Source organism: Marmota monax, unplaced genomic scaffold (assembly GCF_021218885.2).
Source record: "Marmota monax isolate L192 unplaced genomic scaffold, Marmota_monax_Labrador192_F-V1.1 WCK01_AAM20220418_F8-fsc00683, whole genome shotgun sequence".
In the NCBI taxonomy this organism is placed as follows: domain Eukaryota; kingdom Metazoa; phylum Chordata; class Mammalia; order Rodentia; family Sciuridae; genus Marmota; species Marmota monax.
The window spans coordinates 118,317-137,975 of record NW_026694509.1 but is presented as its reverse complement, the minus strand read 5'-3'; the positions used below and the strand labels follow the sequence as shown (position 1 = coordinate 137,975).

Genomic DNA, 19,659 nt, shown 5'->3' with positions numbered 1-19,659 from the left:
CATACTCAGAAAGTTTTCTGTCATTATGGAAACTAGAGAGGAAAGAGAAAAAAAAAAAGATGTTTGTGTAGGGGAGAGTATCTTATGAAAATCAAAGGGAGGTTAAGGGAAGGGAAGAGGAGATGAAAAGAAAGTACTGGGGCATGATACTGGTCAAATTCTGTTGTTACACTGTGTGCATGTACAAATATGTAACAACAAATCCCACCATTATGTACAACTAAAAAGGGGAAAAAAGAATTGTCCCAGGTCATATATGATAAAGATCAGGTATCATACATGAAAAGGCTCTTTGAAAACACTGCATGACTAATCAAGTGACCAATCTGGTCAGGACCTAAGATGGAGTTGACTATAGTTTATAGAGAAGGCTAGTTCTCAATCTTGTATTTTTAATTCTTGTCTTTGTTTCCAGTTTCTGTCCTCCAGTCTTTTTTTCTGGTGCCTTCACTGTCTCCTCTGTCTTTAGCCTGATTTCCAAATCACAGATGTCCAATTGTTTTGAGATTCCAAGCTTCTTTCCTTCTATGAATTTTAGATTACTTTTTTACTCTTAATAATATTAAGAGCCTAATTACATTTTCTGACTCATCAATAGTGTGTACTTATACTTAATTAACAAATAATATCCAAACATGATTTATATTTTTAGTAATTAAATGAACCTTTGCTTTAAACTCAACATCTGCTTCCTAGTTTCTGACTCAGCTTAGTTGCTGATTTTTCAACATTTCTCTGAAAGAAGTCTGTTTTCTTCCAAGCACCCTACTTATGTTTGCTCTTCAACTTAATTACTCATTGCTGCTTGTATTTTTAGTACTTGAAAGTGATAACCCATTTCTAAATTGACAGTTTATAGCTGTTCAGCTAAGCAACCTAATAACAATGTTGAAAGAGTTTGGTGGTTTTGTTGTTGTTTGTTTTGGGTACTCAGGATTGAACCCAGGGGGCTTTACTGCTGAGCTACATTGCCAGCCCTTATTTATTTTACTTTTTTAAATTTTGAGACAGTGTCTCACTAAGTTGTTGAGGCTGACCTTGAATTTGAGAACCTCCTATTTCAGCCTGCTGAGTCCCAGGGATTATAGGCATTCGCAACCATGCCCAGCTGACAGAGATTTTTTGAAGTTTATTTTACTACTATGATGAGTTTATTACAACAATATAAGTATTTTTGATAAGATCTGTTTATTTTTATAAATATATGTAATATATGTTCTTAGTGTATCCCCTTTTGGCCTGAGGATGCTGGCAGTAAACTTCTTATTCAAGTTGAAAGGAGTGAAGGTCCTCCAAAAAGGATATATTTTAACAAGCAAGAAAATTGTATTTTATTGCGTCTGAATAATGAGGTAAGTTATCTTTTCACAAGAATCTTTGAAAAAGCTACTGTGTATTTACTAGTATTTTATTTTACTCTTTAAAACAATTATCTGTTTTTCCCCTCTCACTAAAAATGAACCAACATTTCTTTTTAAAAGGGAAAAGGTACCAAAAAAAAAGAAATATTTAACAAAATTAAAAAATATATATATTTTAGTTGCAAATAGACACAGTATCTTTATTTTATTTACTTATTTTTATGTGGTGCTAAGAATCAAACCCAGTGTCTAAAGCCTGCGAGGCAAGCGCTTTACCATTGAGCTACTACCCCAGCCTTAGAACAAATTTTTTAAAAATTAAAAAATTTTAAAAAAGAGAAATATAAGATAAATTAATTATTACACAGAAAGTGAGTTGGAGTGCCTAGGATGCTAGATAGGCGATCTAGAATTCCACAAATCTGCATACAAAAAGGAGTCATTGTTTCCCAGAAATGCAATATAAAATGCTTATTTTCTAAATTGTCTTCCAAATTATCAAGGTATGAATAATTTTATTACTACATGTTATTAATAATAATCTTGGGGAAATTATCACGTTAAAGACTGTTTTCCTTTCTTTTAGCTTGGAGGTATCATAGCAGAAGTTAATTTGGCTGAGCATTCAACCATTATTACATTTTCAGATTACCATGCTGGAGCAGCTACATTCCTGTTAATAAATCACACTAAGAATGATCTTGTTCAGTACCAACAAAGGTAAGAAGATTATCACAAATATGGTAACTCCTGATTAGCCGAATCTAGGTAATGAGACATTTATAATGATTTCTCATGAATATAAACATAGATAATGGTATTGTGGTTATAAGAAACAATGTCCTACTTTTAAAGAAAGGTATACTCAAGTTTGTAGGGATCAAACCAACTTCATAATTTACTTTCAAATGCTTCGAAGAAAGAATCTTCAATGAAGAGTTTAGTATAGCCAAAGCTTGATCATTTTTTATTTGTTTTTTTTTTTCTGCGTCTTCTTTCTTTTTTTTTTTTATTAGTTGTTCAAAACATTACAAAGCTCTTGACATATCATATTGGATCATTTTTTAGCCTGTTGAAAAATGTCAAGGTTTGTTCAGAGTCTCAGAATTTGGTCTTTTTGAAATTTTCATATGTTAATAAGCATAATGTAATTATAAAATTTTAGATTTTTTTCAGATATCCTCTTCTTGCTAAAGTGTATGGGAAAAGAACTGCTTTCTAAATACCAAAACTCAAGGTTGATGGTATAGGACTAATCTTAAAATTGTTTATTTCAGTTTTGTGTGATATCATACCCTCTTGATGCTACTGTAGTTTATGCAACTCTATGTTCCACTACTTAGTGGTTCCAGGTTATCCTGAATTTACTGTGTCGGAGTATTTTGTTTTCATCTCTTACTTTTTAATGGACCCATATCTGTTAGTGTATTTATACTTTTCTTTCGCTTCCAAATGTAAAACTTATAATAATTGATTTAAATCAAACATGTATTGAATAGGGACCATAGAACTAGTCTAAGAAGTACCTAGAAGTCCTCCTTGTCTATCATTGTCTCATTTGTTTGAGATATTGAGAAAGGATACTTCCTGTTTTGTCTTGTTTTTTAATTATATTATAAAAAAACATAAATTCTGTCTTAGTCTATTTGGACTTTTTTGTAAATAACAGAAATTTATTCCTCACAGTTTAGAGGCTAGAAAGTCTAAGATCAAGTCACTGACAGATTGAGTATCTGGTGAAGGCTCACTTTCTATTTCATAGCATTCTGTCTGTATATTTGAACTTTCTCACTAATTTATAGAATTTTTTTTCTAAAAGCTCATTTTTATTCCTTTGCAAGTAACTGGCTTTTCTGAATGTTTACAAGGGTTTCTCTTCCCTTTTTTTTTTTTTAATTTAAATATTTTACTAAATAGGCATAGGATCATATTCTGTTTTCGTTAATATTATCTGATAGCCAGTGAAGTCTTTTAATCTACAGGGTAAATTTATTTGGCTCAGAAAAACTTTAATTTATTACTTCTTTGATTAAATAATTTCTGTTTTTCTTATTGAAATCTTTTTGTGAATGAGCTGAATTTCTTATATTGTGTCTCACATCTTATTGTTTTAAAAATAACAAAGCTACACCTGTTTTTGCCACAGTAACTAACACTTAGGGAACAGTTGCCAGTTAAATTCTCTTAGATTTAGTATGAATCATATAAAATAGTTGAAATTTTGTCCATAATTTGAATTAAAACAAAAATTGACATTCATTTCAAACTTGAAGATCTTTATTTCCTAAGTGAGATGCTTTCCTTAAAATATTTTCTTAGAGATTGCTTATTTCATTATATAAGGAAAATTTGTCTAATTCAGAATTTCTACAAATCTCAATGGGCTAAGAATTATATATTATCTTGTATTTTTGATATATTATCTGGTTGCATTTAACTTAATACCTATTTTTGCTACTTTTAACAGTTGTCTCAGTGATATTGAAGATTCCCTTCCTCCTGGAAAAGCAGTGTTTTATACCTGGGCTGATCCAGTGGGCTCTAGAAAATTAAAGTGGAGTTGTGGAAAAAGCCATGGGGAAGTAACACAAAAGGACGTAAGTGTTAGTTTGATTATTACAGTGTTCTCAGAACTCTTTTTGGTTTTGTGTGTCTGTGTGTTTTTTAAAAGATTATTATCAGCCTTGATGATTTTAAGAATTGTTCTATATTTGTAAAATAACTGCCAGTGATTTAAAATATAGTATTTAGGCTCTTTTTTATTTGTTTGTTTCTTTTACTATTTCTTTTTTTCTTTTTTTTTTTTTTTTAATCTAACCAGAAGCTAAATACAGTTGGAAACCAGAAAGAACTAGTTTTATCCCAAAGAAGCAGGATCTTTCAGATTTACTCCAGTAAAAACATGCAAAACTTTTCTTCCTTTAAAACAAAACTATATAGAAGTCCTCCCTTATGTTCATTGTAAAAAAAGTGAGTTCTGTCCAGCTTTATCTTATCCAGAAATATTATAAACCAGAAGTAGTCTAATTTTGTCCACATCTCTATATGCTTCTACTAAGTTGTAAAAGATAAAGCTTTGCTTACAGAAGTGCTTTCAGCATTCACCTCATAAAGAGATAAATTATTTGCCCTGACAGTCATCTTAGATTTAACTGCTTATGTAGAAAACATTTAAGGGTCCATTAAGTATACTGTTAACAATTTATTTCTTAGTGGCAAGTTCAGATAATAAGGTTTTATACAAACATTTTCTAATAACATAAATGACTTTCAGAAAATATTTTCTTAAAATTATATTTGTCCTTCAGAATTCATCTTAATTTGATCCTATTCTAATGTTTTTCTTCCCTTTTATTATTATTTGTTCCTGGCTATCAGTAGGCCAGTGATTTATCTCATTTCTCTTTTAGAAAGGAGACTGGACAATTTTATTATTAAGTGTGTTTTTTGTTCTAGGGTTTTGTTGTTGTTCTTGTTGTTACTATTTTTTTTTTGAATTAACAGCCCTGTATCAAATTAAGGTAATTGCTTTCTACTCCTAGTAGTTTGCTGATTTTTAAAAAATTAAATGCTTTCAATTTTTATCTATTGAAAATGATTATGTGGCTTTGGGACTTTATCTTATTTTGAGGATGGATTATATGATTTAGTTTTTTAATATTAGGCCGCTTTCACATTTTGGGAATTGACTTGCTATTGGCTTAAAACTTTTTGTTTGAATATTCATGAAGGAGATTGGCCTGTAACTTTCGTATCTTGTAATTTCCTCTTCATAATTTGATATCAAGGCATTCTTGGCTCACTAAAAATCTTAAGAAATACTTAATCGCATTTTCTAGAACACTGATGTGAATCAATATGATGTCCTCTTTGGATGTTTGATAGAGTTTACTAATGAAGCCAAGCAGTCCTTGCCTGCAGTTGCCTTTGTAGGAAGGTTTTGAATTATGAACTCTATTTTATTTTTACATATAGGACAATTCACTTTTCTGTTTATCCTTATTTTTATGTTTTTCTAAGAATGTGATCTTTTCATTGGAAATTTCTAACATGTTGACATAAATATATTCATAATACCCTTTTTAAAATTTTGAGTATATTTATGGTGATGCCCTTTTTCATTCTTGGGATTGTTTATTTGTGCCTTCTCTTTTTCTTGATTAATTTTGCTAAAGGTTTATCAATTTTATAAGTTGCTTTTTTACACAAGAAAATCATGGTTTCTTTGATGATATCTTTTATACATGTATTTTCAGTTTCACCAGTTTTACTCTATTTTATTTTATATTATGTCATCTTTCTTTAGATTTACTCTGATTATTTTTTTAACATCTTAAGATCAATACTGTATTAGTCTGTTCAGGCTGCCCAAACAAAGTACCACTGACTAGATGGTTTAGACAAAAGAAATTTATTATCTCCATAAATGCTCCATCTCCAGATACAGTCACATTGAGTACTAGGGCTTCTACGTAAGTGATTTAGATATGAACTACAACTTAGTTCATATCTAAATCACTATTTTTCAGATATTTTTGCTTCATATTTGAAGTCATTTAAAGTCACTAATTTTCCTCACAAAATAACATTAACTTTATCTCACAAATGTTAATTTTGTATGTTTATTATCATTTAGTTCAAAATAATTTTCTAATTTTTATTGTTACTCATTTTTTATATTTTAGTTTAATGGTTATCATATACTTTTTTTTTTTGTACTGGGAATTGAACTCAGGGGCACTTGAATACCGAGTCACATCCCAAGCCCATTTTTGTATTTTATTTAAATAGAGATAAGGTCTCACTGAATTGCTTAGCACCTCGCCATTGCTAAGACTGGCTTTGAACTCGCAATCCTCTTGACTCAGCCTCCCAAACTGCTAGGATTACAGGCATACGCCACTGCGCCCAGCCTTACATTTTAATACTATGGGAACTTTCTCATTTTCATTGATTTCTGATTTAATTCTTCTGTAATTTGGGGAAATATTTTGATTCACTATTTTGAAATTTTTAGATTAGCTATGTGGGCAAGTCTGTGGTCAGTAACTAATTCATATGTATTTGAGAAAAAGAAAATGTTCTGTAGCTTTTTAAAGAATGTTATATGGTTTATGTTAGTTTGTTCAGATTTGTTAATTGTGTTATTTAAATCTTCTGTATCATTTATTTGCTTGTTATATTTGAGAAATATGTTAAAACAGTATAATCATAAATTTATACATTTCTCCTTTTTGATTCATTTATTTTAGCTTTTCTATTTTGAAGCTATGTGATTAGGTAATTACAAATTTTGAATTGTTATATCTTCCTGGTCATTTCATGAGGATATAATGTTGCAGTGCCTGACACAGTATCTTCTTAGGCCCAAACATCTAGACTCACAAAATGCTTATAGGCAATTTGCACCTGCTTATTTCTTTTTTTTTTTTTTTTTTAGTTGATTTTTTTAAATACACAACAGTGGAATGCATTACAATTCTTATTACACATAGAGAACACAGTTTTTCATATCTGTGTATATAAAGTATGTTCACACCAATTTATGCCATTGTACATGTGTACTTTTTCTGCATTACAATTCTTAATACACATATATACCACAATTTTTCATATCTCTGTATATAAGGTATGTTAACAACCAATTCAAGTCTTCATACCTGTACTTTGTATAATGATGACCATCACATTCCACCATCCTTGCTAATTCCCTTCCCCCTCCCTTTCCTTCCCAACCCTCTTCCCTGTTTAGAATTAATCTAATCCTCCCATGCTCTCCCTCCCTACCCCACTATGAGTCACCCGCCTTATATCAGAGAAAACATTTGGCATTTGTTTTTTGGGAATTGGCTGACTTCACTTAGCATTATCTTCTCCAATGCCACCCATTTATCTGCAAATGCCATGATTTTATTCTCTTTTATTGCTGAGTAAAATTCCATTGAGTATATATGCAACATTTCTTTTATCCATTCATCTATTGGAGGACATCTAGGTTGGCTCCACAGTTTAGCTATTGAGAATTGTGCTGCTATAAACATTGATATGGCTGTGTCCCTGTAGTATGCTGTTTTTAGGTCCTTTGGGTATAGTCCGAGAAGGGAAATAGCTGGGCCAAATGGTGATTCCATTCTCAGATTTCCAAGGAATCTCCATACTGCTTTCCAAATTGGTGCAGCCAATTTGGAAAATTGTATGAATGTACCTTTTTTCCCACATCCTCGCCAACACTTGTTGTTGTTTGTCTTCATAATAGCTGCCATTCTGACTGGAGTGAGGTGATATCTTAGTTTTGATTTGCATTTCTCTGATTGCTAGAGATGATGAGCATTTTTTTCATATATTTGTTGATTGATTGTATATCCTCTTCTGAGAAGTGTCTGTTCAGGTCCTTGGCCCATTTATTGATTTATTTTTTGGTGCTTAGCTTCTTGAGTTCTTTATATACCTAGAGATTAGAGCTCTATCTGATGTGTGAGGGTTAAAAATTTGCTTCCAGGATGTAGGCTCTCTATTCACGTCACAGATTGTTTCTTTTGCTGAGAAGAAGCTTTTTAGTTTGATTCAATCCCATTTATTTATTCTTGGTTTTAATTCTTGTGCTATAGGAGTCTTATTAAGGAAGTTGGGGCCTAATCTGACATGATGGAGATTTGGGCCTACTTTTTCTTCTATTAGAGGCAGAGTCTCTGTTTTAATTCCTAGGTCCTTGATCCATTTTGAGTTAAGCTTTGTGCATGGTGAGAGATAGGAGTTCAATTTCATTTTGTTGCATATGGATTTCCAGTTTTCCCAGCACCATTTGTTGAAGAGGCTGTCTTTTGTTCAGTGCATGTTTTTGGCACCTTTGTCTAATATAAGATAATTATAATTTTGTGTTTAGTCTCTGTGTCCTCTATTCTGTACCATTGGTCAACCAGCCTGTTTTGGTGCCAGTACCATGCTGGTTTTGTTACTATTGCTCTGTAGTATAGTTTAAGGTCTGGTATAGTGATACCACCTGCTTCGCTCTTCCTGCTTAGAATTGCTTTAGCTATTCTGGGTCTCTTATTTTTCCAGATGAATTTCATGATTGCTTTTTCTATTTCTATGAGGACTGCCATTGGGATTTTGAACAGAATTGCATTAAACCTGTATAGTGCTTTTGGTAGTATGGTCATTTTGATAATATTAATTCTGTCTACCCATGAGCAAGGTAGATCTTTCCATCTTCTAAGGTCTTCTTTGATTTCTCTTGCTAGGGTTCTATAGTTTTCATTGTATAGATCTTTCACCTCTTTTGTAAGTTGATTCTCAAGTATCTTTTTTTTTTTTTTTTTGGACATTGTGAATGGGGTAGTTTTCCTCATTTCCATTTCAGAGGATTTGTCACTGATATACAGGAATGCCTCTGATTTATGGGTGTTGATTTTATATCCTGACACTTTGCTGAATTCATTTACTAGTTCTAGAAGTTTCTTGGTAGAGCCTTTTGGGTCTTCTAACTATATAATCATGTCGTCAGCAAATAGTGCTAGTTTTAAGTTCTTCTTTTCCTATATTTATTCCTTTAATTTCTTTCATCTGTCTAATTGCTCTGGCCAGTGTTTCAAGAACTATGTTGAATAGAAGTGGTGAAAGAGGGCATCCCTGTCTTGTTCCAGATTTTAGAGAGAATGTCTTCAATTTTTCTCCATTTAGAATGATGTTGGCCTGAGGCTTAGCATAGTTAGCCTTTACAATGTTGAGATATGTTCCTGTTATCCCTAGTTTTTCTAGTGTTGTGAACATGAAGGGGAGCTATATTTTGTCAAATGCCTTTTCTGCGTCAATTGAGATGATCATATGATTCTTATCTTTAAGTCTACTGATGTGATGAATTACATTTATTGATTTCCATATGTTGAACCAACCTTGCATCCCTGGGATGAATCCCACTTGATCATGGTGCAAAATCTTTTTGATATGTTTTTGTATTTGATTTGCCAGAATTTTATTGAGGATTTTTGCATCTATGTTCATGAAAGATATTCTTTCTTTGAAGTGTCTTTGTCTGGTTTTGGAATCAAGGTTATATTGGCCTCATATAATGAGTTTGGAAGTACTCCCTCTTTTTCTATTTCCTGAAATAAGTTGAAGAGTATTGGTATTAGTTCTTCTATAAAGGTCTTGTTGAACGCAGATGTGTATCCATGCAGTCCTGGGCTTTTCTGTAGAACTCAGATGTGTATCCATCCGGTCAAAGACTTTTTGATAGCTTCTTCTATTTCCTCACTTGATATTGGTCTGTTAAAATTGTGTATATCTTCCTGACTCAATCTGGGCAGATCATATGACTTAAGGAATTTATTGATGCCTTCACTGTCTTCTATTTTATTAGAGTATAAGGTTTCAAAATAATTTCTAATTATCATCTGTATTTCTGTAGTGTCTGTTGTGATATTGCCTTTTTCATCACATATGCTGGTAATTTGAGTTCTCTCTCTCCTCTTCTTTAGCATGGCTAAGGGTCTGTCAATTTTATTTATTTTTTCAAAAAATCAACTTTTAGTTTTGTCAATTTTTTTTTCATGCAATGTATACCTATCTTTATTTTTTTATTTATAAAATGTATTTATTTACCCTAATTTGTTAGACATGATAGCAGAATGCATTTCAATATATATAGAGCACAGTTTTTCATTTCTCTGGTTGTACACAAAGTAGAGTCATACTACTCATGTCTTCATACATGTACTTAGGGTAATGATGTCCATTTCATTCTACCATCTTTCTTGCCCCATCCATCCTCCCTTTCCCTCCCTCCCCTTTTCCCTATCTAAAGGTCCTCCATTTCTCCCATGATTCCCCCCAATCCGCATTATGGATTAGCATCCACATATCAGATAAAACATTCAGCCATTGATTTCTTTGGAATTGGCTTTCTTTACTTAGCATGATATTCTCCAACTCCATCTGTTTACCTGAAAATGCCATGATTTTATTCTCTTTCAATGCTGACTAATATTCCATTGTGTATATATATACCACAGTCTTTATCCATTCATATATTGAAGGGCATCTAGGTTGGTTCCACAATTTAGCTATTGCGAAATGTGCTGCAGTAAACATTGATGTGGCTGTGTTTCTGTAGTATGCTGTTTTTAAGCCCTTTGGGTATAAACCAAGGAGTAGGATAGCTGAGTCAAATGATGGTTACATTCCAAGTTTTGCTAGGAATCTCCATACTGCTTTGCATATTGGTTGCACCAGCTTGCAGTCCCACCAGCAATATATGAATGTGCCTTTTTCCCCACATTCTCGCCAACACTTATTGTTGTTTGTATTCTTTTTTTCCTGTGTTTATATTTTATTTTTTTTCACATTTGAATCAGAATTGTTTTTTTTTTTTATTTCATTGATTTCAGCTCTGATTTTAATTATTTCTTGCCTTCTACTGCTTTTACTGCTGATTTGTTCTTCTTTTTCTAGCACTTTGTGATGTAATGTGAAATCATTTATTTGTTGACTTTTTCTTCTTTTAAGGAATGAACTCCATGCAATGAATTTTCCCCTTGGTACTGCTTTCATAGTGTCCCAGAGAGTTCAATAAGTTGTGGCTGTGTTCTCATTTACCTCTAAGAATTTTTTAATCTCCTCTTTTATGTCTTCTGTAACCCATTGTTCATTTAGTAGCATATTGTTCAGTCTCCATGTGATGCAGAAATTTTTATTCTTTATTTTGTCATTGATTTCCAACTTCATTCCATTAAGATTTGATAAAATGGATGGTAGTATCTCTGCTCCTTTGTATTTGCTAAGAGTTACCCTGTGGCATAGTATATGGTCTATTTTTGAGAAGGATCCATGTGCTGCTGAGAAGAAAGTGTATCTGCTTGATGCTGGTTGATATATTCTATATATGTCAGTTAAGTCTAAGTTATTAATTGTGTTGTTGAGATCTATAGTTTCTTTATTCAACTTTTGTTTGGAAGGTCTGTCCAGTGGTGAGAAAGGTGTGTTAAAGTCACCCGAGATTATTGTGTTGTGGTCAGTTTGACTCTGGAACTTGGAAAGAGTTTGTTTGATGAACATAGCTGCACCATTGTTTGGGGCATATATATTTATGATTGTTATATCTTGTTGGTATATAGGTCCCTTGAGCAGTATGTAATGTCCATCTTTATCCCTTTTGATTAACTTTTGGCTTGAAGTCTACTTTATTTGATATGAGAATGGAGATCCCCTGCTTGCTTCCTCAGTCCATGTGAGTGGTATGATTTTTCCCAACCTTTCACCTTCAGTCTTTGTTTGCCATTTCCTATCAAGTGAGTCTGCTGTAGGCAGCATATTGTTGGATCTTTTTTTAATCCTATCTGCTAGACTATGTCTTTTGATTGGTGAGTTTAAGCCATTAACATTTAAGGTTACTATTGAGATATAGTTTGTATTTCCAGCTATATTTGTTTATTTTTGTTATTTAACTTGACTTGTTTTTCCTTTTTGATTGGTTTTTCCTTCAGTGAACCACCTCCATAGTACCAAAAGCATTACATAGATTTAATGCATTTCTGATTAAAATCCCAATGACATTCTTCATAAAAATAGAAAAATAAATCATGAAATTCATTTGGAAAAATAGAGACCCAGAATAGCCAAAGCAATCCTTAGCAAGAAAAGTGAAGCAGGAGGCATCACAATAACAGACCTTAAATTGTACTATAGAGCCATAGTACATAGTAACAAAAATGGCAAGGTATTGGCACCAAAACCTATATGTACACCAGTAGTACAGAATAGAAGACACAAAGACAAACTCACATGAATACAGTTATCTCATACTAGACAAACATGCCATAAACATACATTGGGGAAAAGATAGCCTCTACAACAAATGGTGCTCAAAAACTGAAAATCCACATGTAGCAAAATGAAATTAAAACCCTATCTCTCACTCTGCACAAAAATCAACTTAAGGGAATCAAAGACTTAGGCACTAGAACAGAGATCCTGCTCCTAATAGAAGAAAAAGTAGGCCCAAACCTCCACCATGTTGGTTTAGGAACTGACTTTCTTAAGACTCCTAAAGCGCAAGAAGTAAAATGAAGAATCACTAAATGGGATGAAATCAAAGTAAAAATCTTTTTCACAGCAAAGGAAACAATCAGTAACATGAAGAGAGCGCCTACAGAATGGGAAAAAATCTTTACCACATGCACCTCAGATACAACATTAATCTCCAGCATATATAAAGAACTTAAAACTTAACACCAAAAAAAAAAAAAAAAAAACAAAACCTAATCAGTAAATCGGCAAAGGAACTGAACAGACACTTAACAGAAGAAGAAATACAAATGATCAACAAATATATGAAAAAATGTTCAACTTTTCTAAATTACAGAAATGCAAATCAAACTACACTAAGATTCCATTACACTCCATTCAGAATGACAATCATCAAGAATACAAGCCACAATAAATGTTAGCAAGGACAAAGGAAAAAAGGTATACTAGTACATTGCTGGTGGGACTGTGAATTGGTGTGACCACTATGGAAAGTAGTATAAAGAGTCCTAAGAAAATTTGGAACGGAACCACCATATGACCCTGCCATCCTACTCCTGGGTTTATACCAAAGAACTCAAAATCAGCTTACTCCAATAATGCAGCTAAATCATTGTTTATAGCTCCTCAATTCAACTATAGAACCAACCTAGCTGCCCTTCAGCAGATGAATAGATAAACTGTGATATATACACAATGGGATATTACTTAGCCTTAATGAAGAATGAAATTATGGCATTTTCTGGTAAATGGATGGAACTGGAGAATATTATGCTAAGTGAAATGAGCCAATCCCACAGAACCAAAGGCTGAATATTTTCTCTGATATGTGGATGCTAATTCACATTAAGGGGTGGGAGGTAGAATAGTGGTATTGTAGACTAAACAGATAGAGGTAATGGGGGTGAAGGGAGGTTATGGGCATAGGAATGATAGTAGAATGAATCAGACATTATTACCCCATGTGCATATATGAATACATGACCTGTATAACTTTCCATCATGTGCTACCAGAAGAATGAGACGTTATACTCCATTTGTGTATGACGTGTCAAAATGCATTCTACTATCATGTATAACTAATTAGAACAAATACAGAAGAAGTAGGTAAATAACTTCTCATTTAATCCTTATTTACCAAAGGTTTTTTTTTTTAAATCATGGTTAATATTGAATTTTATAAAATGTTTTTTTCCCAGATAGATCTTATTTTATTTGCTTAACATCTATTTTGTTTCAAACCTCCATCTTGGATCACTTTGTTTTTGCCATTTGTTAATTCCTTCTCTAGAATATCCTTGTATGAGTCTCTTTTGATGATGAACTTTAGTAATTTAGCATGCATCTTTATTTGTGTCCTCGTCTTCCATGAAGATATTTTTGCTAAGGAAGGAATTTTAGGTTCAGAGTGACTTTCTTTTAGCATATTGGTAATATTTTCCCATTGTCTTCCAATGCTGTCGAGTAATCTGATATGGGTTTTTTAAAATTGTATTTAAGGGGATTACCTATAATTTAAATAACTTTATTTAATGTTTTCTAATTCCGATTAGATTTACTCAGGAAAAATATTTTAATATAAAAACAGTCTTGATTATATTTGCATATTTAGATCATAGTGATAGTTTGAAGTTTATAAAAGCAGAAATTCACAAGACATTAGACTTAAGAATTATTTGTAAGCTTCTTATCTCTCAATGTTGTTTTAGTGCTGTTTATTTTACTTTAGAATGTATTATAACATGTTTCCTATGCAATAATTTCATTTTAACATTTCTAATTTCTGTGCATTATAACATGAATGTTACTAAATATTAAAATTTCCTATAATCTGAATATTCATTAGCTGGAAATTTATAATTCTTACTGGAATTTGCTACATTTATCATGTTATTTAACCTCAGGATCCTGGTTCATCACAATGCTTCTGTAAGTGCTTTCTACCTAATTAGTCCTGTGCTGAATATCAGTGTTTCATTTATAAGAATTTAGAATTGAGATATCAGACATTTTTTATTCTCTTTCAGCTATCAAATGATACTGAAGTAAATTTCCATGTATTATACAAATATTAATTCAATTAGTTGTCACTAATCCTTTGAAGTAATCATGACTGATTAATTTTCTAAGTATTATAAAAATATTAATTCATTTAGTTTGCCACCCCACTCCACTCTTATGAAATAGGTGAAATTAATATCTTCATTTTGCAAATATGAAATTTAGATTTTGTGTTGGTTGGGACCAAACTCTAATTTTTTTTTGTGTGTGGTTTTCTTTTAGGATATGATGACACCTATAAATTTGGGGAAAAAGACCATTTATTTAGTTTCATTCTTTGAAGGCTTACAGCGTATTATTTTATTCACTGAAGATCCAAGAGTGTTTAAAGTGACATATGAAAGTGAGAAAGCAGAGTTAGCAGAGCAAGAAATTGTGTTGGCATTACAAGATGTTGGAATTTCTCTTGTCAACAATTATACAAAGGAAGAAGTAGCCTATATAGGCATTACAAGGTTAGGTACCTTAAGTTTTGGATAAATTTAATTAGTTCTTAATTATTAAGAAATGATCATAAAAATCTAAAATGACAATTTTTTTGACTAGTCATCAATACTAAGGTAATTGTAATTTCCAAGTACATTTAAGGGGTTTTTTGGGGGGGAGGGGGGAGCTGTGGAATAAAAATGTCAAAATCAAATTTATAAATCCCCTATCATGTTTTTAATCATCCTAGTGCTCTAATAAAGTTAGACTTATTCAATTATTAAAAGTATATCTTATTGAACAAGTCATAAAATTTTCTGATTTATTTCTTACCATCTATCAGAGAACAAAGTACACTGTATATATAATCCATAAGTAGTTGTTGCAAGACTTAAGACAACCACATTCTAATTTGACCTTGGCACTTGAAGATCTAGTAAAGAATGCTGTATTTTATTATTTTCTATATAAGGCATCACCACTAAAGCTCTTATCTCTCCCTTATGCCCTCATTGTTCCTATTCACAAATTGTTAAATTAAAATTAACACACACACACACACACACGTGAGCACCTGCACGCCTATTGTGAGAGCATTTCTTCCAGTCTACTTAACAAGATAATGTAGTTTTAATCCTTTACATGAGTTGAATTCCAAATATTAAAGGTATTTATGATACATATTTAAATTTAGTTTCTATGTGAATTATATTTTACCGATTTCTCATTGAATGGAATAAATGTCATTTTAAAGAAATCTTAAAGCTGTTTTCTTTAAAATTTTCATTGTTCTCAAAAACTTAAAGTTTTTCTTATTTAAATAAGAAGTTAAAATACAAATTTTATGGCTATTATAACTATCATGTATTATCTCTCATGCTAAATGATATGGCAAAGATGAAAATGTGGTTTTCTAACTTTGTGTTTTATTAAGTGAATATAAATATTGGAAAGAGTAAACAAATTGAATACTTAAAATTAAATAATTTATGTAAGTAGAGTAATTTTAGAGGCTGTTTTTATTGGTGCATACTTATTATACGTAATGGTAACTTACAATGTGACATATATTGGAACACGAATATAACATATTTTGATTAGTTTTAGTACCCCAAACTTCCCCCAATAGGGTTTTTTAATTGCCATTAAAGTAAATAAATAAATAAGTATATATACATATATATATAGTTCATTATAGTTGTACATAATACTGGGATTCTCTTTGACATTCATAAATTCATATAATATTGTTTGGGTATATATATATTTATTCTGTCGTTAGGTGTTTAAGCATTTTAGTTTCTGTGCAATTAGATTTCTTCTATTTATACTCTCTTCTAGATTACTGTTAGATTGTAATTTCCAAGTACATATAAGGATTTTTTTTTTTGCCTGTGGGATAAAAATATCAAAAATCAAATTTATAAATACTAGCATGTTTTTAATCATCCTAGTGCTCTAATTACTGTTTTATATTTTGTCTCTCCTTAAAACTCCTGTTTTCTCTCAGTTCATTCCCTTGCATCTCACTTCACCAATTGAAGCCAATTAAAAGCAAACTTCCTAGACCCACCTTATCTCCCAGTATCACAACTTCTTATTTACCAGCATTTGTACCTACATGCTATACCAATATGATTCTCTTGAGTTCCATAAGTATATGTATGTGCTCCCATTTAAACATGTTTCTACTTTTGCACTGTATTTCCTATATTGCATATATATATTTCACTGTTACTTACTTGACAACAATGATCCACCATCATCATCTTTCCATCTTAGGTTTACAGTTTCTGTCTCTCTACTGGGTTGTTTCTGTCTCTCTACTGGGTTGTTTCTGACAGTACTGTTACTTCTCTGAACTTAAAAAAAAAAAAAAAAAATCTCCTGACCCTACTTTCTTTCTTTCTACTACCCATTTCATTTTTTCTCTTTACAGCCAAACTTCTCAAATCACTGTTTCAAAAGAGTTTAATATGTTCACTATCTCCAATCTTTTTCATTCTTTTCTTTCTTAACCACTCCATGCAGGATTTGCTATTTAACACAAATTCCTTCTTGATACAGTTTCTTTCATTTGATTTCTAGGATATCTCACCATCATGGGTTCTCTTCCTGTCCCAACATTCTCGGATTCATATGTTGTTTCCTTGTTTTCTCTCAGTTTCTTACATTGGATGCTTTGAGGCTCTAAGACCTCAATCCTCTTGTCTATTTCATTTTTTCATAATTTCTAATACCAATATATTAACCAACTTTTTGTAGATATACAAATAATATATTTCTTAAGCCAGTCCTGTTTTCCAAATTCTTTACATATATATCTGACTGCCTACATAAAATCTGCTCAGATATCTAAGAGACGTATTTAACTTCATATATGTAACACCAAACTCTTTAATTTTTTCCTACCAAAACCTGTTTCCCTTGGGAGGTATTCACAACTCCAAGTTGCTCAGGCTGAAGACTTTGTTTAATTCCTCTGTTTCATACCCTATATCTATTTCATGGAGAAGTTCTGTACTAACTTTTCCTTCAACGTATGCATAGCAACTGACCATATTTTATTGCCTGTTATTACCCTCATCCAAGCCAGTACCATTTCTCAGGTGCTTGCTGTATTAACCCTTAATAAGTTTTTCTGCTTGTAGCCTTGATCCTTTTTTCTTCCCCCAACCCATAATGCATTCTCAAAACATAGATTATGTTACTAATCTTCTTTTAACCTTTCAGTGTTTCCTCAACTCAGAATAAAACTCAGTCTTTTCAGTGTCTTAGAAGGTTCTGCATTATTTGATCTCCCACTGACTGACTTCATCTTTTACTCTTAATGTGTTCCTACCATACTGGCCTTCTTGTTCTTCATTTACTACAGATGTGATATTGCTTTAGAATCTTTGTTAATGCTTTGCACTTAAATGAAATATTCTTTTTCTGTAGTCTGCTGGATAACTCCCTTACGTCCTTTAAGGCTGATGAAATTTTAGCTTCTCAGTGAGGTCTGTGTTGACTACTCCATTTTAATACCACATTCCCCACCACTTCACATATCCTGAGACTCCAGATTCTCTTTATTTTGCATACTTTTTCTCTTTTGCAAACATTTTTACCTATATGTTAAAATTGATTCACTTGTTCACTACTTATTGTCCATTACACCCCAGCTACAATGAATAGGAATGACAGAAATGTTAATTAATTCGTGTTTTTAGATTTGTAATGTGCTTATTTGTAATTAAGGCTAAAATTGTGATTTCACAATTCAGTAAAACTTTTGAAGTTTTACAAAGGTTTTTTAATTTATGTAATAAACCAATTTAAATGAAAATGATTATAAATTAGTACTATGATTTTTGCTTTCATATGTAAGTTCTGATGTGGTTTGGGAAACAAAGCCCAAGAAGAAGGCAAGATGGAAGACAATGAGTGTAAAGCATACTGAGAAGCTGGAAAAAGAATTTAAGGAATATACTGAATCTTCACCCTTAGAAGACAAGGTTATTGAGTTGGACACTAATATTCCGGTAAATTCTTTTAATCATTAATTTGAATTTCTAATTTTTCTCTATTGTAGTTTGAATTGCTAATGAATTTTAAGGAAAGTCTGGCTTCCTTACAAAACAAATTGAATATAGTTAATCCTAACATACCTAACTCATACAAAATATTTTAAAGGGATGGTTATGTTATTAAGAAATCAAACTTTCTGGCTGGGGTTGTAGATCAGTGGTAGGGCGCTTACCTAGCACATGAGAGGCACTGAGTTTGATCCCCATCGCCACATAAAAATAAACAAACAAAATAAATGAATTGAGTCCATTTTCAACTAAAAATGTTATTTTTTAAAACACTTCCTCTTAAAGATACTTTCTTTAGTTAATGAGAAGTTAAAAATGTTTTTTTATTTTATTCTTAAATTTATTTTCTTTCATTACTTGATTTTTATTATGTAAATTTTATTAATATAAAAATTGATACAGCCAACCTATAAGGATTATAAAAGTATGTACAATTTAAGAATATGAGGTAAAAGATCTCAGCTTAACCCTAGTCAAATATTTAGCCTACTCTTTAAATTAGTATTACCCTAAAAGTTTTATGATATAAATTTTCAATCTTAATCATTTATGGAAAAGAGACATTTCATGTTGGTTTTCTTTTTGTGGGGGGATTGGTTATTTTTCAGGTTCGCTTCACACCTAGTGGGATTAACATGAAAATTTTGCAACCACATGTACAAGCTATTCGAAGAAACTATCTTCCAGCATCATTTAGAATTCAGATTTACAGAATACAGGTAAGTCTTACTGAAAATACCAGCAAAACATAATTCAAAACCCTATTTATTCCCCTGGTCTATATTGTCTTTTACAAAACCCAAAGAAAAAGGCAAGATGGAGTCAGTATAAAACACACCGAGAAGCTGGAGAAAATTGAATCTTCACTTCCTACTTCAATTTCAATATTTGACTGACTTTTTGATTCCCTCTATTTCTTAAAGCCTACTGTTCTAGTCAGGTTGTATTATTTATATACTATGCATTGACCTCTTTTTTGTTTTCTTAGATTCAAAACCAGATTCCTGGTGCTATTTTTCCATTCGTGTTTTATCCTATTAAACCTCCAAAGTCTGTCACAATGGACTCAGGTTTGTTTTTACTTTTAGATTACCATAAAAACAGTTGTTCTAGCTATTAGGTTCATTTTACTGTAAAAATATGAAATAAAACCTACTGTAGGATCACTGAAAAATTATACTGCTTAAAAAGGAACCTCAGAGAGTATTCAG

General features: G+C 31.7%; 1 protein-coding gene across 1 annotated transcript in view; it reads left to right on the top strand.

The window, feature by feature from the left end:
• LOC124076287 (intermembrane lipid transfer protein VPS13A-like) overlaps nt 1-19,659 on the top strand; it is a 152,287-nt gene that overhangs the window by 57,467 nt on the left and 75,161 nt on the right. Inside the window, 7 exon segments of the mRNA XM_046420133.2 lie at nt 1,224-1,352; nt 1,948-2,081; nt 3,829-3,958; nt 14,667-14,899; nt 18,241-18,394; nt 19,057-19,167; nt 19,437-19,518. Of these exon segments, the coding sequence (XP_046276089.2) occupies nt 1,224-1,352; nt 1,948-2,081; nt 3,829-3,958; nt 14,667-14,899; nt 18,241-18,394; nt 19,057-19,167; nt 19,437-19,518 (973 nt within the window).